This window comes from Oncorhynchus masou, chromosome 2 (assembly GCF_036934945.1).
Source record: "Oncorhynchus masou masou isolate Uvic2021 chromosome 2, UVic_Omas_1.1, whole genome shotgun sequence".
Lineage (NCBI taxonomy): Eukaryota > Metazoa > Chordata > Actinopteri > Salmoniformes > Salmonidae > Oncorhynchus > Oncorhynchus masou.
Window position 1 is genome coordinate 34,295,260 of NC_088213.1, and position 19,876 is coordinate 34,315,135.

Genomic DNA, 19,876 nt, shown 5'->3' on the forward strand with positions numbered 1-19,876 from the left:
TATTGCTCAGTTTCTATGACCTTGGCTGATGTAGTAATGGGCACACTTATTAAGTTATTGGCCAGTATTTCCTGCCTTAGACCGTGTATTGCCTGGTTGGTTGTTAATAGACCAAGTCTTAACACAACCTGACACTGGTGTTGTTATAAAGGTATGTGAGGTGTTAAGGTGGCGGGTTCCTTCTCATTAAATGTGCTCCACTACCAGTCTCATTGCATGGAGCTGCATGTGTAACTGAGGGGGAATTTAAGTCACAGCTGATGGCTCATGTGGTATGGAAATGAAACCTATTTTGATTCTTACCAAGAATGTAAGCGCATGAGCAACCATGCTAATGAGAGAGTCGGTTATAACTCAAATTGAATAAATGAAACATTACAGAACATTGGTTAAACAGCTAGTGGTTAAATAATTGTTTTGTTCTCAAAGAAAATGTGCCGATTTATTTACAGTATAATGTGTATACAGGCATGTGTGTGTTTGAGGGAGTGTGTGTCTCTGTATAGCTCCCTTTAGCTGTTCTGCCTTGGCAGGCCAGCGGTAACAGGTACATATTTCACATCTCGGCAATTCCTCCTCTGGAAACTGATAGCATGTACACTCATCCCTCTGAAAAATGCACTGGATTACCTGAGCTCAGAATAACCTTCAGGAGATATACTATATACTATAGCTCTGCCTCAGTTTCTCTGTAGAGTATACTCTGTCAGAGTCATGAGTCAAGTGTCTTTAAATAACAAAGTTCTGAGAACTATTATCTAATACAATAACAGGTAACTGAGACGTCTGTGGTGTACTGTGAAAGCACCAGTGATGGGATGGTTTGTTTGATATAACAGGCATAAAATGAATAGCCAGTGTTTGCAAATGGATTAGTCATTAGCCAAGTCATAGATGGGCAGATATGATTTAAAAAACAGGTATGGTTGTACAGTATGGTGAAATTGAACCTTCCGGGCTCTCATAAAAACAGCTTGGAATGGCCATTGATCCCAGCCGCGGTCTGCTCTTTGTCTCTGTCTCTGTCTCTCTCTCTCTCTCTCTCTTTTCTAAATGTGTGCTTTTTACGGGTGCTCTGTGGGTTGGTGCTGTCTGCCTGCTGATTGCCTTTCCATGCTGTCAGATGGAGATCATGGGTGAGGTCATGGGATTCCATCTGGGACAATGTAGCATCAGCTCTTCTAGCTGACCATACAGTGCCTTTGGAAAAGTATTCAGACCACTTGACTTTTTCCACATTTTGTTACATTACAGCCTTATTCTAAAAATGTATTAAATTATTGATTTCCCTCATCGATCTACACACAATACCCCATAATGACAAAGCAAAAACAGGTTGAAAGGTTTGCTAATTTATTGCAAATAAAAAACTTAAATATCACGTTTACTTAGTAAGTATTCAGACACTTTACTCAGTACTTTGTTGAAGCACCTTTGGTAGTGATTACAGCATCGAGTCTTCTTGGGTATGACGCTACAAGCTTGGCACACCTTTATTTGGGGAGTTTCTCCCATTCATCTCCGCAGATCCTCAAGCTCTGTCAGGTTGGATGGGGAATGTTGCTGCACAGCTATTTTCAGGTCTCTCCAGAGATGTTCGATCGGGTTCTGGCTGGGCCACTCAAGGACTTTCAGAGACTTGACAAGTCCCGAAGCCACTCCTGTGTTGTCTTGGCTGTGTGCTTAGGGTCGTTGTCCTGTTGGAAGGTGAACCTTCACCCCAGTCTGAGGTCCTGAGCGCTCTGGAGCAGGTTTTCATCAAGGATCTCTCTGTCCTTTGATTGTTCATCTTTGCCTCGATCCTGAATAGTCTACCAGTCACTGCCACTGAAAAATATCCCCACAGCATGATTCTGCCACCACCATGCTTCACCGTAGGGATGGTGCTAGGTTTCCTCCAGATGTGATGCTTGGCATTCAGGCCAAAGAGTTCAATCTTGGTTACATCAGACCAGATAATCTTGTTTCTCATGGTCTGAGAGTGGCAAACTCCAAGCGGGCTGTCATGTGCCTTTTACTGAGAAGCAGCTTCCACCTGGCCACTCTACCATACAGGCCTGATTGGTGGAGTGATGCTGAGATGGTTGTCCTTCTGGAAGGTCCTCCCATCTCCACAGAGGAACTCTAGAGCTGTGTCATTGACCATCAGGTTCTTGATCACCTCACCTGACCAAGGCCCTTCTCCCCCGATTACTCAGTTTGGCCAGGTGGCCAGCTCTAGGAAGAGTCTTGGTAGTTCCAAACAATTTCCATTTAAGAAGTAAGAAGGATGGAGGACACTGTGTCCTTGGGGACCTTCAATGCTGCATACATTATTTGGTACTCTTCCCCAGATCTGTGCTCGGACACAATCCTGTCTCGGAGCTATACGGACAATTCCTTTGACCTCATGGCTTGGTTTTTGCTCTGACATGCACTGTCAACTGTGGGACCTTATATAGACAGGTGTGTAGCTTTCCAAATCATGTCCAATCAATTGAATTTACCACAGGTGGACTCCAATCAAGTTATAGAAACATCTCAAGAATGATCAATTGAAACAGAATGCACCTTAGCTCAATTTAGAGTCTCAGAGCAAAGGGTCTGAATACTTATGTAAATAAGTAAGTATAAATAGTATAAATATATTTCTGTTATCTATTTTTTATAAACTTGCAAACATTTCAAAAAAACTGTTTTCGCTTTGTCATTATGCGGTATTGTGTGTAGATTGATGAGGGAAAAGCATTAATTTAGTCAATTTCAGAATAAGGCGGTAACGTAACAAAATGTGGAAAAAGTCAAGGGGTCTGAAACCTTTCCAAAGGCTCTGTGAGGGCAGTGTGTGCTAGCTTTCATTAACCAACACAGAAAGACCTCTCCAGCAGGTCTTCATACTGTAGCTTTTTAAAAACAATTTGTGAAGCTTGGAGCACAAACCCCTGTTTGTATTTAAACTTTCCAAGCACGAGTTGTAGTTACTGTATGTCTTCTTTGGAAATGGTCTGATATTGTGATAGCCGCATATTAAAATTGCTTCCTGTAATGAGGCTTTGGGAGTACAACTACTTGTTAGTGGTAGACAAAGTGGGTGTTTACTGTAGTTCAACAGAAGTCCTTATGTTTTTTGTTATGAAATCTATACAGAAAAAACAGTTGCAAATACCATCATTTGTCACATCTAACTTGTCCCATATAACCAGAGAACAAAGTGGGCCATTCAGGATTTTCTCACCATTTGCTGTTATTTCAACAATGGTGTGAATGGAGATGTTGTGTTGTACCACAATTTGCATGGTAAGAGGAACACCCTTACCCCACAGCAGCATAATAATACACCCTTTGCATAAACAAATGACCCTGCCCCAAGCTAATTAAAGCACCTGTATGCTATGCTGAGCCCCTCACAGCCCTCTCTCAGCACTCGTGAACATTTCATCACCAAAACACACTGATAACAGCCTACAGAATGGGCCCAGAGTCATGAGCACGCCATTGGATATATGTGGTTGAACCATTGACAGAGGTCTGTAGGCGTTGCCTTCCTTGTTGATAGAGCAGTTCAGTGCTATGTGAGGCATGCAGCGTTGGAATGCAGTCTGGGGCTTGGCTGTCTCCAGAGCGAGGCCTGTACGGTTATGTGTCTGACACTAGGACAGGAGTGTGTGTGTGTATCAGCCTGGGGACAGAAGTTGACACCCTCCCACATTGTCCTCAATACGAGCTTGCATCCCATTATCCAGGATGAATGACTGTAAGGCAAAGAAACAACAACAGCGAACAGGATGCAAAATATACAGCTTGTTAGGGCCAAACAGATTCTGTAAGATAGAATGGTTTTGTTTGTATGAGAACTGGCATGTTTTCAGTGACCACAAATAGTGCTCATGTTCCAGGGAAAATCCTTTCAAACTGTATTTTGTTCTTTTTTTGAATTAGCCCACTGTAATACAGTCCCAAAATGCATCATCATGAGTGACACTTTGCTTCTTGAAAATCCTATATCTTGAAAACTCAACTGCTGACATGCAAAATATTTTGAGACTGTATCAACAGTGGACTAATACCTAAAGATTTTTCCTTTAAGTATGCCTATTTAGAGTTGTTTCCCAAAATGCTTCACTGAAAGCTGTCTAAGAACCAAGACTTGGTTCAAGGACTTGACAACAGAAGTCTCATGTATCTTTGCTCCAAGCTAACACCTCCCATGTGGAGTTGCTTATCATTTGAGGGGCGGTAGGGTAGCCTAGTGGTTAGCGCATTGGACTAGTAACCAGAAGGTTGCAAGTTCAAAAAATAACAGTTAAATAAAGGTAAAATAAAAAGCTGACAAGGTACTTCTCTTAAAATCTGTTGTTCTGCCACTGAACAGGCAGTTAACCCACTGTTCCTAGGCTGTCATTGAAAATAAGAATTTGTTCTTAACAGACTTGCCTGGTTAAATAAAGGTCAAATAAAAATAAATAAAAAAGAGCTGAGTGACATTCAACCTGGCAGTCTCCCACCTCAGCTTTAGATATCTGTAGTTCATCCAGAGGATGCTGCATCTCCTCTCCATGGATGATTTGAATAGCAAAGTGCTCCTTGGGATGACTGCTATTCCCAAACTTCTCATCTCGGGCCTGGTGTGTTCCTTGTTCTTCATGATGCCATGGTCCCCACCCAAAAAGTTCCCATATTTTTAGGAGAGGTTTCCATGTTATGCTTTTATGTTGTGCTCTGGTGTGGATTCCCTGGCATGCTTTTCAAATGTTTGATTAGTGGTTTTTGAAAGAGGGGACCTCACCGAAGCCATGGTCCCCACCCAAAAAGTTCCCATATTTTTAGGTGAGGTTTCCATGTTATGCTTTTATGTTGTGCTCTGGTGTGGATTCCCTGGCATGCTTTTCAAATGTTTGATTAGTGGTTTTTGAAATAGGGGATTGGGTTATTTTTCTAGTGTCAGTTTCATTTTTCAATATATGGTGTGTGAGGGTAATGCTACAAGTAAAAGTAAGCATATGTAAGCCTCATTCTTAATTAATGAAGAGTTTTCGGTCTCTCTCAGTTAAGGTGTGGCCTGAGTACCATCCTGGCCACTCAATGATACAGAGAGGTTGTCCTCAAACTAATATTCTGTTTCACTTTTATCCTTCAGACCTGTTGAGACATCAATATTATCATAGGGAATTCAATGGCTTTGAAATCCTATAGGGGAGCGAAAAAACAAACAAACACAACAATCAACATGGTCTCAGAGCATTTCTTATTATTCTGTAAGTTAAATTCGAGACATTACATTTAGTATGTGTTGCGTTTCATATGGTATGTATTCATTTGTGGGAGTTGTATGATATGTTAAGAATGACAATTTGTATGATAAGTTATGTATTGCATTTTGTACAATATGTTATGAATTTGCAAAACGTACAACATGTTACGCATTTGCAAAACTTCTAATATGTTACAAATTCACATTTGTTTTGGCTAACATTAGCTAGGTGGCTAATGCTAACATTTGTTTTTTTAGTGGTTAGGGTTAAGGTAAGGAGTTAGGTTAGGGTTAGCTAAAATGCTAAGTAATTGCAGAGTACCTAAAAAGTAGTAAGTACTTGAAAAGTTGCTAATTAGTGCATATCACTCATATTAATTTGAGTGTCCCAGAGATTTACCATGTAATGTAGACCCATGAGACTAGTCTACAACTCGAGGTAGTATATCCAGGGGTAGGTGTCCACCTTCTGCGGATGAAAAAAATGAACCTCTGTCCAGTTTCCAGCCGCAAGACAAACACTTTTTTCTCCCTGCTTAGCAGTATGTCTGTGTCCACTAGTGCCAAGTCAGTGATGTGCAAACAGGCATGGGCCGAACTGTCTGACCTCACTGAGCTGTCTGGTATTTTTATCCATAGATTTGGTCATTAGATTGAAATGCATTGTACTTTGTAGATGGAAACCATGATTCATTATTGTGTTGATATTCTCTGTGTTACTGTATGACCTCCTGTATTTCATTTAGTTCATAGAAATGGGAACACTGTATGTTTTGAAACACGTTTCTATTTTGAGATTTTGAACTTTTGGCATTGACTTTTGGAAATGTGCACTCTTCCACAGTCCATTGTTGACCAGAAATGAAGACAATCATTATCCCAGGATCTATCTAGAAACAATCAGTTAGTATAGCATGCTGTATTAGTTTGTCAGAAAATAAAAATGCTTTCTTTGAGAGCTCAAACACATCTATTCTTACACTGGAAATATAAGTCAGTGATTTGAAGTAAAATACATACAATGAAACCAGTTCTGTAGAAAATCAGTGATTGTTGCAGGCTGGTTAATTGACTGTTTCCCTAATTGTCTTCCCCATGCACTATATGAACTTGTCTATTCCCTCTGTGACTATTCTGAAGAAGGCCATTGAAGGCCGAAACATCAAACTTTTAAACGTATAAATAATAAAACTAAGAATGGTTAGCGAGAGTTGTGCCTTTTCCTGTCCAAAACTTGACTGTTTAATTTTTTTCTCCCAATGTTCCATAAAGCCATCTGATAAGGATTCTGCACTTCTGCAGGCCGTGCGATGACATCCGACTCAATGTGTTTTCTCTGTACCTCCTCAGATTGGGCATGACCATGGGGGCCAGGCTGTGGGTGTAGCCACTGAGACAGCTGGGGGAGAGCGAGAGAGGAGGAAAGGCAAGCCAGCACCAGCCAAGCACCCTGCACTCCTCCTGGGAAAGATGGGGGAGACAGAGGAGGAGAAGGACCAGGCAGGGAAGCTGTTTGAGAACTTCATCCAGGCCTCCACCTGTAAGGGCACCCTGCAGTCCTTCAACCTCCTGTGCAGGCTGCTGGATCTAGACCCTCAGGACCATGAGACGTTCTACTGTAGTCTGAAGACCAGGCTCACATCCTGGAGGGCCAAAGCCCTCTGGACCAAGCTGGACAAGAGAACCTGCCACAAGGAGTACAAGAAGGGCCAAGCCTGTGTGGGCACCAAGGTAAGCTAACAGCCACTCAGCATGACATTCGAAGGACACTTGCTTTGCATCATACAGAGGTGTTGTTTTTCCTCTGGTGTTATGTGCACACTGTAGACAGAGCTCAGTGAAAATTGTCTTGACTGCACAGTGCACACTCTACAGTAGTTTGAAATAAGATCCCAATATATTCATGTGGAAGTAATATTTATGAATGTTATGCATTTCACTTCTCTATGTGTAGCTGTGAGTTGTATGACTGGTCTGACCCATTGGACTTATGATTAATCAGGATTCAAATCACAATAGTGACAGGTGTGACTGATTCTCTGACTTTTTCCCGGCTAAAATCGGATTTAGACAATCGGCAGTTTGTCCATTCTTAGTAGAGAAGTGCTCTGTTATAGGGAGAGTAGTGACTTAAGCAACGTCATGGTCATCACTTTAAACTGTACCTGTCAGGACACATTAAATCAGCTACTTTACTGCAGCTGGCACATATAAACAGCTGAGAACTCAAATTTCATCTCAGTATTTACACACGTATGTTCACAAATACACATGCATGCGCGCACACACACACACACACACACACACACACACACACACACACACACACACACACACACACACACACACACACACACACACACACACACACACACACACACACACACACACACACACACACACACACACACACACACACACAGAGACACAGACACAGACACAGACACAGACACTTACAGCATCAGCATGCTTCAGTTCGATTGGCGCCTAGCCAAACTCACCTAGGTCGAACCTAACTTGCTCACATAGTCCCTTAAAAGACCTTCTCTTGAAAAGCTAGAAAAAATAGAAAAAAGCTGCAATGGTACTGTTTGTACAGTTGAAGTTGGAAGTTTACATACACCTTAACCAAATACATTTAAACTCCGATTTTCACAATTCCTGACATTTAATCCTAATAAAAATTCCCTGTCTTAGGTCAGTTAGTATCACCACTTTCTTTAAGAATGTGAAATGTCAGAATAATAGTAGAGAGAATGATTTATTTCAGCTTTAATTTTTTTCATCACATTCCCAGTGTGTCAGAAGTTTACATACACTCAATTTGGTAGCATTGTCTTAAATTTTTTTAACTTGGGTCAAACGTTTTGGGTAGCTTCCACAAGCTTCCCACAATAAGTTGGGTGAATTTTGGCCCATTCCTCCTGACAGAGATGGTGTTTCTGAGTCAGGTTTGTAGGCCTCCTTGCTCGCACACGCTTTTTCAGTTCTGCCCACAAATTTTCTATGGGATTGAGGTCAGGGCTTTGTGATGGCCACTCCAATACCTTGACTTTGTTGTCCTTAAGCCATTTTTCCACAACTTTGGAAGTATGTTTGGGGTCATTGTCCATTTGGAAGACCCATTTGCGACCAAGCTTTAACTTCCTGACTGATGTCTTGAGATTTTGCTTCAATATATACACATAATTTTCCTCCTCATGATGCCATCTATTTTGTGAGGTGCACCAGTCCCTCCTGCAGCAAAGCACCCCCACAACATGATGCTGCCACCCCGTGCTTCACGGTTGGGATGGTGTTCTTCAGCTTGCAAGCTTCCCCCTTTTTCCTCCAAACATAATGATGGTCATTATGGCCAAACAGTTCTATTTTTGTTTCATCTTCATCAGACCAGAGGACATTTCTCCAAAAAGTACGATCTTTGTCCCCATGTGCAGTTGCAAACTGTTGTCTAGCTTTTTTATGGAGGTTTTGGAGTAGTGGCTTCTTCCTTGCTGAGCGGCCTTTCAGGTTATGTCGATATAGGACTTGTTTTACTGTGGATATAGATACTTTTGTACCTGTTTCCTCCAGCATCTTCACAAGTTCCTTTGCTGTTGTTCTGGGATTGATTTGAACTTTTCGCATCAAAGTACATTCATCTCTTGGAGAATGAATGCGTCTCCTTCCTGAGAGGTATGATGGCTGCGTGGTCCCATGGTGTTTATACTTGTGTACTATTGTTTGTACAGATGAACGTAGTACCTTCGGGCGTTTGGCAACTGCTCCCAAGGATGAACCAGGCCTTGAAATACACCCACAGTTACACCTCCAATTGACTCAAATTATGTCAATTACCCTATCAGAAGCTTCTTAAACCATGACATAATTTTCTGGAAATTTTCAAAGTTTAAAGGCACAGTCAACATAGTGTATGTAAACTTCTGACCCACTGGAATTGTGATACAGTGAATTTTAAGTGAATTAATCTGTCTGTAAACAATTGCTGGAAAAATGACTTGTGTCATGCACAAAGACTGTAGTTTGTTAACAAGAAATTTGTGGAGTGGTTGAAAAACGAGTTTTAATGACTCCAACCTAAGTGTATGTAAACTTCCGACTTCAAGTGTACATTTTCACATCAAATCAAATCTAATTTTATTTGTCACATTCACATGGTTAGCAGATGTTAATGCGAGTGTAGCGAAATGCTTGTGCATCTAGTTCCGACAATGCATTAATAACCAACGAGTAATCTAACCTAACAATTCCACAACTACTACCTTATACACAGTGTAAAGGGATAAAGAATATGTACATAAAGATATATGAATGAGTGATGGTACAGAACGGCATAGGCAAGATGCAGTAGATGGTATAGAGTACAGTATATACATATGAGATGAGTAATGTAGGGTATATAAACATAAAGTGGCATAGTTTAAAGTGGCTAGTGATACATGTATTACATAAAAATGGCAAGATGCAGTAGATGCAGCAAGATACAGCAGTTTAAATGAGTACACTATATACATATACATATACATATGAGATGAGTAATGTAGGGTATGTAAACATTATATTAAGTGGCATTGTTTAAAGTGGCTAGTCATACATTTTACATACATTTCCATCAATTCCCATTATTAAAGTGGCTGGAGTTGAGTCAGTATGTTGGCAGCAGCCACTCAATGTTAGTGATGACTGTTTAACAGTCTGATGGCCTTGAGATAGAAGCTGTTTTTCAGTCTCTCGTTCCCTGCTTTGATGCACCTGTACTGACCTCGCCTTCTGGATGATAGCGGGGTGAACAGGCAGTGGCTCGGGTGGTTGTTGTCCTTGATGATCTTTATGGCCTTCCCGTGACATCGTGTGGTGTAGGTGTCCTGGAGGGCAGGTAGTTTGCCCCTGGTGATGTGTTGTGCAGACCTCACTACCCTCTGGAGAGCCTTACGTTTGTGGGCGGAGCAGTTGCCGTACCAGGCGGTGATACAGCCCGACAGGAAGCTCTCGATTGTGCATCTGTAGAAGTTTGTGAGTGCTTTTGGTGACAAGCCAAATTTCTTCAGCCTCCTGAGGTTGAAGAGGCACCTTCTTCACCACGCTTTCTCTGTGGATGGACCAATTCAGTTTGTCCGTGATGTGTATGCCGAGGAACTTAAAACTTTCTACCCTCTCCACTACTGTCCCGTCGATGTGGATAGGGGGGTGCTCCCTCTGCTGTTTCCTGAAGTCCACAATCATCTCCTTTGTGTTGTTGACGTTGAGTGTGAGGTTATTTTCCTGACACCACACTCCGAGGTCCCTCACCTCCTCCCTGTAGGACGTCTCGTCGTTGTTGGTAATCAAGCCTACCACTGTAGTGTCGTCCGCAAACTTGATGATTGAGTTGGAGGCGTGCATGGCCATGCAGTCGTGGGTGAACAGAGAGTACAGGAGAGGGTTCAGAACGCACCCTTGTGGGGCCCCAGTGTTGAGGATCAGCGGGTTGGAGATGTTGTTACCTACCCTCACCACCTGGGGGCGGCCCGTCAGGAAGTCCAGTAGCCAGTTGCACAGGGCGGGGTCGAGACCCAGGTTCTCGAGCTTGATGACGAGTTTGGAGGGTACTATGGTGTTAAATGCTGAGCTGTAGTCGATGAACAGCATTCTCACATAGGTATTCCTCTTGTCCAGATGGGTTAGGACAGTGTGCAGTGTGGTTTAGACCCCATAGCCAGTATATACTTCCTCAATAGTCAGAATTAATCTAAGATAACTCAACAAATCTGCCATTAATTTTCAAATTTTTTCAGAGGAGATCTTATACGCGCAATTTTACATCTAACTTAGATGTTTGGGTGCAGATGCAGTATTTCTCTAACTGTGCCCGAACAGATGAAAAAACCCTCACTGAAGTCTAAAACGTACAAACGCCACAAAATGTCATCATAATATATGCACAAACTCTTCCGAACTGTTTCGGCTGGGAAGCATACCAACGCCTTTACGGTAACTCTCTTCAGCACTATCCTCATCCCTCCTCATCCACAGCTCTACAGAGCCTTGCCCCTTTCAGCGTGGCAGAATGGGGCATTACAAAGCTACACAGCACCCTCAATCAGTCACCAAAATGCTTTCATAACACACAGCCACAGACAGCATCACTCAGCAAGTGTGATTATTTTTCTTAGTTCTACTGAGAGGGTGGTGTTTTTTAATGGGCCCTCCTGAAGGGTTGGAACCCTGCCCAGATATTATTAAAGTGTGTTTTAAGTTATCCAAAATAAGCCAGGTTTTACTAGTTCTCTCTGATACCAACTATAAACCAGGTTGGAACACCATATACCCCCTTGATCTGAGAGTATGCCATGATTAGGTGCTATCCCGGTTCTATTGAACCCTTCATTTAAAGTGTCTGATTGTCTTTAATCCCGTGCCAAATAGTTTCAGCTAGGATTCCTCAGTCTGACGAGCCACAGGACAGCGTAGAATGGCCTTATTGATCAATGTAATAAAACAGATGTACAGTACATTCTCTGAGTTCTGGCTAATTAACCTTACTGTTGGTACAGTAGGAGAGACTCACATAAGTATTTCATTACTCTGGCTGTGTGGATGGAAATGTATTTTGTGAAGGAGAAACAACCTTGTAAAAAACGTAGGCCAGAATTCAACTTACCCTCACTTCTTTTGTTTGAAGTCTCTTTACAGAATAGGAGATTTAAGGCGTAAAATGATTGACGGACATCTCCCACAGATAGTGGTACAGTATATGGCTCTCCTGTTGTGATTAATTGCAGCCCATCTGCCACAACTTGATAAATTACTTTACTTTCTTCACAAGGAGTGGATGACGTAACCGTTGAGTTAGGGTTCGGTGGTGGTTCACAGGGAATAATAACGTGATAGCATTCCTCACCCAGCCTCCAAATGCCTGCTGGAGCTACAATCTGTATAGGATATGAAGTCATCCCCAGTTTGTTACTGCATACAGCTGGCTATAATGCTAATGACACAGACGTACTGTTGGTTTCTTCTATATACGTTTTTAATGAGGAACACAATGAAGGCCCATATGAATGTTTTTTTTTTTTTAATACGAAGCAGATACACTGAAAAGAATGGTCATAGGACACATGTTACTGGGCTTAGTCTCTTTCACTGATTATGCTGTTAAATGTAAGTGCTTTAGGCCTATTGAAGTGGCTTCTTGAGCCCGAGATCTGAAAAGCTTATTTTAATAGTGTCAGAGTTGCTTTGTGCTCGTCTCATCCGAGAGGTCTGGAGAAGTGAGCTGAAGTGGGAAGAGGCCCAGTGAGAGAGACGGTTAGTTTTCCAGGGCGGTGCCGCTGTCCAGTGCCAGATTCCATGGAAACTATTTGGACCGGCTATGTCCTGGAGGTGAGCTCCTGACCTGCACTTCAGCGCCAGTATACCTCAGCAAAATACAGACACTGTTTTCTATTAAGGATCTGATTTGTGTGTTCTCTGCATTTCTACATCACAATTACAAAGTAAGCCCTCTAATTATTAGGCAATCTAACTCCACATTATGACATATACTATTATTGCAGTAATAGCCTAATTAAATGAAATGGCAAATAGCCTGATAGTTTGTAGTCTCCGTTGTGCAAACGTAATTCTCCTTGAGCTATGTAATATGTTTGTAACGGTTTGGGCATTCATGAAATACCTTCAATCATAAGTGTTACATTTCATTTCCTTTTTCTTCTGCGAACTGTTATGCCTGTATAATGTTGGCACATACCTCATGTATGAAGCACATGGAAACGTTTTCATTGTGTTGTTGTTTATTACACTGTTCAGTTCCCCAGCCTCCTGCCCTTTAGACTAAACTACACTGTTCAGTTCCCCAGTCTCCTGCCCTTTAGACTAAACTACACTGTTCAGTTCCCCAGTCTCCTGCCCTTTAGACTAAACTACACTGTTCAGTTCCCCAGTCTCCTGCCCTTTAGACTAAACTACACTGTTCAGTTCCCCAGTCTCCTGCCCTTTAGACTAAACTACACTGTTCAGTTCCCCAGCCTCCTGCCCTTTAGACTAAACTACACTGTTCAGTTCCCCAGTCTCCTGCCCTTTAGACTAAACTACACTGTTCAGTTCCCCAGTCTCCTGCCCTTTAGACTAAACTACACTGTTCAGTTCCCCAGTCTCCTGCCCTTTAGACTAAACTACACTGTTCAGTTCCCCAGCCTCCTGCCCTTTAGACTAAACTACACTGTTCAGTTCCCCAGCCTCCTGCCCTTTAGACTAAACTACAGTGAAGACACAAACTCTTTACTTCACAACCCACTGAAAGCGGGTTAGAATTCAAGACAGAACAACTGCTTTTTTGATTTCCTGCTGTATTTCCCCCCTCATTGTAGAGGAGCTCTCCTCTATAACAGGTTGTCTATGCCATGCTCGTAAATCTCACCCTAGATGGCCCAATATTGAAGTGTGTCATCAACATTTCCATGCTTGGCATCCTCTCTTGACATCCCTTAATTATATGGTTTGATGCTGTGGAAAAGTGTGCTTCCACTGAGCAAATAATTCACTGTATGGAACATTCTACAGAATGATTTGAAAGTTCAGAGAGACACTGTGCCCTCCTTGCCCGTTTCCCAGGCCTATTTCATGCTCAGACAGGAGTATTGCACCTTTTCTCCTCTTCTAATTCCCATGAAGTCCCAGATGGCTGTCTGCGAGGGTTGCCAGTTCATGTTGTGGCTCTCCCGGTGGTCTCTCTCAGTTGATTGAGTACCTTGAGTCTGACGTTTTGTCCCAAAACAGCGTGAGCCACCACCGTGCGCTGGGCCAAGCTAGTGAGGCATCACATCATGTCTGCAGGTGCACAGGCTCCACTCACTCACACACACAGTCAGTTTGTTTTACTCCAGTGAAGCCAGAATAAGCATGTGTGTTAAGGACCTCCACTCAGCCCAGTGTTGGGTGGTGTTCCTGTCAATCTAACCTGGCTGGCAGCGTGAACACACTGGAGACCACCAGTCAGCTAATGCCTATGACCTTAGAGGGCATACTATTCTCCGTAGAGTATAACAAGTCATTTGTACTCATTCAAAAACAGTGCAGTTATGGAGGATAATGCTTGGTTCAGCAGTATCCTATAGTCTTGAGCTCTATAGATTGATCAGGATTCTAGGAGAAAATAATTACCAACTGCCTGACATTATGTTCACTTTCCATTTTGATAAGCATGTTTGAGTTGGCCTCCAGTCTACATTCTGCATGATCTGAGTATGATAAACTGTGTACATGGCCAATAAACTTTAATTTGATTTTGATTTGATTGACAGCTAATAGGGCTCCAGGTGCAGTAAGTAATGAACGGGAGAGAAGTGAAAGGTGAGGTGGGGTGAGGTCACACTCCTGGTGAGGGTGTGAGGTCACAGGTGGGGGACAGACAGGAAGTAGCTGTGGTCTGACTCAGCAGAACTGCAGTGGGCCCTCAGGAAGCCCTCCCATCTGCGATAACACAGCATCGCATAGAAACAGGAAAAACAAACCGCTCATCTCTCATAGCACCATAGAGACAGACTAAAACAAAAGTAGTGCTTTGATAGTGATTATCTAGCTCATATCAGGTTTGATAATTCCCCACATTGTGGGATTGGGTGGTTAGGCACATCTGAATAAACTCAGCTGATGTTGTTTTGTGTTTGTGAATAAGGCATTGTTCCACATGTTTTTTTCTTTTTCCTCTGTGGCGGTGATGCTTAACACACCTGGCACGTCTCGGTGACTGTCTTATTCTCCTGACAATGGTTAAAGAGCCCATTCACTTTACAGTTTTTTCGATTGCTAAACGACAGTGGGCACAACTGGAGTCACATGTGCAAAACTCTAACTACAGTCTGCACTACCAACAGTCACCTGAGCTAAACAGTTCACATCACCTGCAAAACTCATTCCAAGCAACACAACTCTTAACACATGGCTCAAAACACGCTCAGTGCAGCCAAACACTATGCACAACCCTCACTGAGATAACACACACTGTCACTCAGAACACACTGAGAGTAAAAACACTAGCATCAAACACCAATACAGAAAATACAAACTTTTCATCTTTACAGTTTGAACAATTTCAGTGACTTCATACAAAGTAATATTTTCTTCAAAGAAAAGAGTGACATTCTTTCACATGATTTATTAAAATTTTTAGAACATAACAATTCTTTAAGGTAAATGAAAATTAACAGTTTACTTCAATAGTCTGTAGTAATTTACGGAATTACAGTAATGAGAAAAAAAAGGTAGAAACTAAAAGTACATACTGTAATTCGAACAAATAATTGAGGGGCTAATCCTGCCTCTCTTTAGCATCAGGCCACAGCTTTTCTCTTGCCATGCACCTGGGGAAGAACCTTCTGGAGTGCCTGGCAGTCCTCTGGACTCGTGTCCTCACATCCGGCACGCATGGTTTCCAAAAGAGACATTTGGTCATGTGGGTGGTGACCAAACACTTTCCACCTCCAGGCAGAGAAAAACTCCTCTATTGGGTTGAGGAAGGGTGAATATGCAGGCAGGTACAAAACCATAAATCTGTGATGTGCTGCAAACCAATCTGTGACAGCTGCAGAGTGGTGAAAAGCAACATTATCGCAAACTATGACAAAAACTTGGGGGATTCTTACTGGCTCCCCCTGTTCTGCTGGCACTAGCTGAGCATAGAGCTGTTCTAGGAAAGCTAGAAGCCTTTCTGTGTTGTATGGGCCAATGAGTGGTGTGTTGAGAAGCAAACCATCATTGGCCATTGCAGCACACATGGTGATATTTCCCCCCCTTTGGCCTGGAACCTCCACAGTGGCCCTTTGACCTATAACATTCCTTCCTCTGCGCCATGTTTTGGCAAGGTTAAATCCAGCTTCATCGATAAATACAAATGAATGTGGTCTTTCCAGTGCTTCCACCTCCATTACTCTCTGAAAAACAGTAAGTGCACAGTTATACTGTAGAAATGCCAGTGTTTTTTTTCACTGTTTCTCTCGAACGGTACAGTGTATAACTGTTTCATTGTAACTTGGTGTTTCTTTAGGACTTGAGCAATAGTTGTTGTGCTGACAGAATTAACATTTTCAAATATATCATTATCAGCCAGCACTATCTTGAATCTCCCGCTGTTTTATTGCATTGTTGACAACAACCATGTCAACAATAGCATTTTCCTGCGCATCTGAAAATATTTTTCCTCTTCCCCCTGTTGGGGGCAGCCTTTGGGTCCTGTTGTAAAAATATATTTTACAGTCAAACTTACTGTAATATATATCTGTGTGAATATTCTATAATTGCAATACAAAATAGATTCCTGTAATGTTTTCATTTACTGTAAGGATGTAACTCTCACCTGTTTGTATGATGGAAAATTCACATTACAGATGCCACTGTGGATCTTTGCAGATTGGGTTGCACCCTCAACCCTGCCTCTCTCAATGAGAGACCATGGTTCACGACATGGTCTATAAGTGTAGCCCTTATTTCATCTGAAATAACAGCTCTTTGTCTTCTTTGTCTTCCTCCACGCATCCGCCCTCTCCCTGCCACCCTTCTCCCTCCACAAACCCATCTTCCTTATTCCATTTCCAAAATGAGTCTTTCTGAGCTCTACCTATATATACTGTAATATGTGTGTGTGTTCACTAACAAGTCTAAAACAAGACACCTGCTTAGCCTTTCAGCTAAAATTGCAATCAGCAGTGTTTGAAAGGCACAAGGCTGAAATCTATTCCGTTTTGAATGTGTGGTTCACAGTTTTGACAGCAGTGTGTTAGCATTTGAACAAAGTGTTGTAAATCCACAGTGTTGTGCAGGTTGTGGTTAAAGTCATGGGATAAGTGTGTAGAGTTTTGAAAACTGTGTTCAAGCAATGAAAAACGAACTAGAGTTTTGCACATGTGACTCCAGTTGTGTCCACTATCGTTTAGCAATCGAAAAAAACTGTAATCACTCCACGTGATGAAAAGAACTGGGCCAGGCCTGTCCAGACACCTGGGTTTGACTAGTATACCTGATGAGTATTGAATACCTCATAGTCTTACCCCTAGGCTGCTAATGTTATGTTCTCCTTCGCCTCCTGATGACAACCTGGCAGCAGACTCACACACGCAGAATGAGAAAACAGAATGACTAAAGCTCAATCATATTTTTATTGCCGGGAGCAGCGGTACCATTTATGGTGTGATCTGGGCAGCTGCCACGTTTAGCTCTGTAAACAGCACCCTGGGACAGAGCGGGAGAGAGAGAAAGGGGCGGGAATAGAGGGGGGAGAGAAAGTGAAGGAGAGCGAGTGGGAGAACGAGAGAGAGAGAAGGATAGAGAGCTCGCGAAAAAGAGAGAGAGTATACCCCATTCAGCACAGAGCCACAGTATACAAACATGATAAGGCCCCCGAGGCTGGGGCTGAAACACGATCGTGTCACAATACTGATCGGAGTGACACATGGGAGTTCCTGTGGCCCTTCAGGCAGACACACAGGGTGACAGGAAGTGAGTCCTGCTGTTCAAATATACTGCTGGGGATTTAGAGGTCAGGTGTGTGTGTTGACTGGGCTGGGGAGGAAATAAGGTATCTGAAATGAAAAGGTCACAGTGGGCTGAGTTAGCTGAGCCTGGTTGAGAGAGGCTCTGATTGGTTATAAGGTTAAGGAAACAGGAAGCAGCCAAACTCGTTGGGCACAGCAGGGGCTACTGTCTGACTCAGGAGTGGTTGGACAGTGAGATGATTCCTCAGAAGAACTAACGCCCCAAAAAAGTCCCTTCTCATCCTTTCTAGAAGGCTGGATGAAGTCATGTTCTCACCACACATTCTCAGAAGGATCCTTTAACCCAAAAAACTGACTTCATGCATATTTGAGTGAGGCAGATGCATGAATCATGTCTTTGATATGACTAGGCTGTAATAAGGATCTACTGTTGAGGTAATGACACATACTCTCCCAGCCCTGGGTCAGAGTAACACACAACATACTGTCACCATAAACATCCACCCTAGACACTCTGTCTGTTTACTTGGCAATATACAGTAAACACTCAACTCATCCCCTCATATTTCATCTGCTATTGAGTATGTCTACATGTTTAAACAATGATTCTATTTTCAGTAAGTATTATTTATTATGGCGATAAGGCACGTATACAGTATATGATCTCTTTGGCAGACATGGTTATGATGTACACATGTATTATAAGGGAGTGTGTAAACTGGGTAATCAACGGAGCAGTTTTATTCATAAAACCATACGGAAACCAGAACAACAAACAAATGGGTACAAAACCCGTCGCGCACCATAGAAAACGTGCACATGCACTTACAATAAACAATTACGCACAAAGACATGGGGGGAACAGAGGGTTAAATACACAACATGTGATGAGGGAATTGAGACCAGGTGTGTGGGAAGACAAGACAAAACAAAAGGAAAATTAAAAGTGGATCGATGATGGCTAGAAGACCGGCGACACCGAGCGCCGAGCAAACAAGGAGAGGAACCGACATCGTGACATGTATTGCATTTTGTGTAACAGAAATATGACTGAAATACAATTTTGAGTCCTATTTATTTGCACTCATAATGATAATGGTGTCCCTCTGTCATTCTTGTTCCTGCAGTGCCTTATCATCGGGGGAGGCCCATGTGGCTTGCGGACGGCAATCGAGCTGGCTCTGCTGGGGGCCAAGGTGGTGGTGATTGAGAAGAGGGACACCTTCTCCAGGAACAACGTGCTGCACCTGTGGCCCTACACCATCCACGACCTCAAGGGCCTGGGGGCTAAGAAGTTCTATGGCAAATTCTGTGCTGGAGCCATAGACCACATCAGTAAGCACCTTTACATGTGGAGTAAACATCTCACCAGGAAAACCTTCCGCCCGTACAGCCATAACAGCTGTTATGAATAACAGCCAACTCTCATAGCCCGACATGTACTTACTTTTGCAGCATAATATTTTGCTTATCGATATTGTTGGATTCATGTCCTTAGCCTATGATTATGACATTGTGTCCTATTCCCCTCCAAAGATATTTTTTGTCTGGTAGCCTTGATGCTGCCAATACCTTCTGTTGCATAATGTCAAGGTTGTGAGCCATGGAAGGTGAACCTTCCACCTGCTCTTAGCTACAGAGATACAAAATAGAGCTGCCAACTGCTGCTGTTAAAAGCAAATCTTTCTACAGCTGTCTAGTGTGTGTATAATGTGTAAATCCATGGATGCCTGTGCAGTGTACTAGGTACTGTATTTGATAAGCCAGAAAATCCAGCTGAGTTTCTTGCATGGTTCTTAGACCCCCTGATTCTTGTCTTTGTTTGCCAGGTATTCGTCAGCTCCAGCTCATGCTGCTAAAGATCGCCCTGCTCGCAGCTGTGGAGTTCCACGTCAATGTGGAGTTTGTCAAGCTGCTGGAACCTCCAGAGAACCAGGAGAATGACGGTGAGTGACAGTCCACTTACAGGCCGTCACTTGCAGTAGCTATATGTCCATTGAAATCCATCAACATTGGCCTAGTACCCATCAACCCATCATCCCTGCTCCTTTCTGCTCACCCTTCCAGGTCTTTTGGATGTAGTTCAGGGTTCAGGCAAGGGCTAGGTTACAGCATTTGGGACCAGACTTTCAATATCAGACAGGCTAGTTGGGGTTGAAGGGCTTTATGCAATGCATTT

General features: G+C 42.7%; 1 protein-coding gene across 4 annotated transcripts in view; it reads left to right on the forward strand.

Moving 5' to 3' along the window:
• LOC135503754 (F-actin-monooxygenase MICAL2-like) overlaps positions 1 to 19,876 on the forward strand; it is a 49,274-nt gene that overhangs the window by 8,424 nt on the left and 20,974 nt on the right. For 3 of the 4 annotated variants that reach the window (XM_064921918.1, XM_064921897.1, XM_064921903.1), the window contains exons 2-4: positions 6,581 to 6,961; positions 18,825 to 19,032; positions 19,527 to 19,643. In XM_064921918.1, coding sequence (XP_064777990.1) covers positions 6,701 to 6,961; positions 18,825 to 19,032; positions 19,527 to 19,643 — 586 coding nt within the window. In that variant the 5' untranslated portion in view covers positions 6,581 to 6,700. Of the gene's footprint in view, positions 1 to 6,580; positions 6,962 to 12,474; positions 12,593 to 18,824; positions 19,033 to 19,526; positions 19,644 to 19,876 lie in introns of those variants that run through there. The other variant, XM_064921910.1, reaches the window with a different exon arrangement.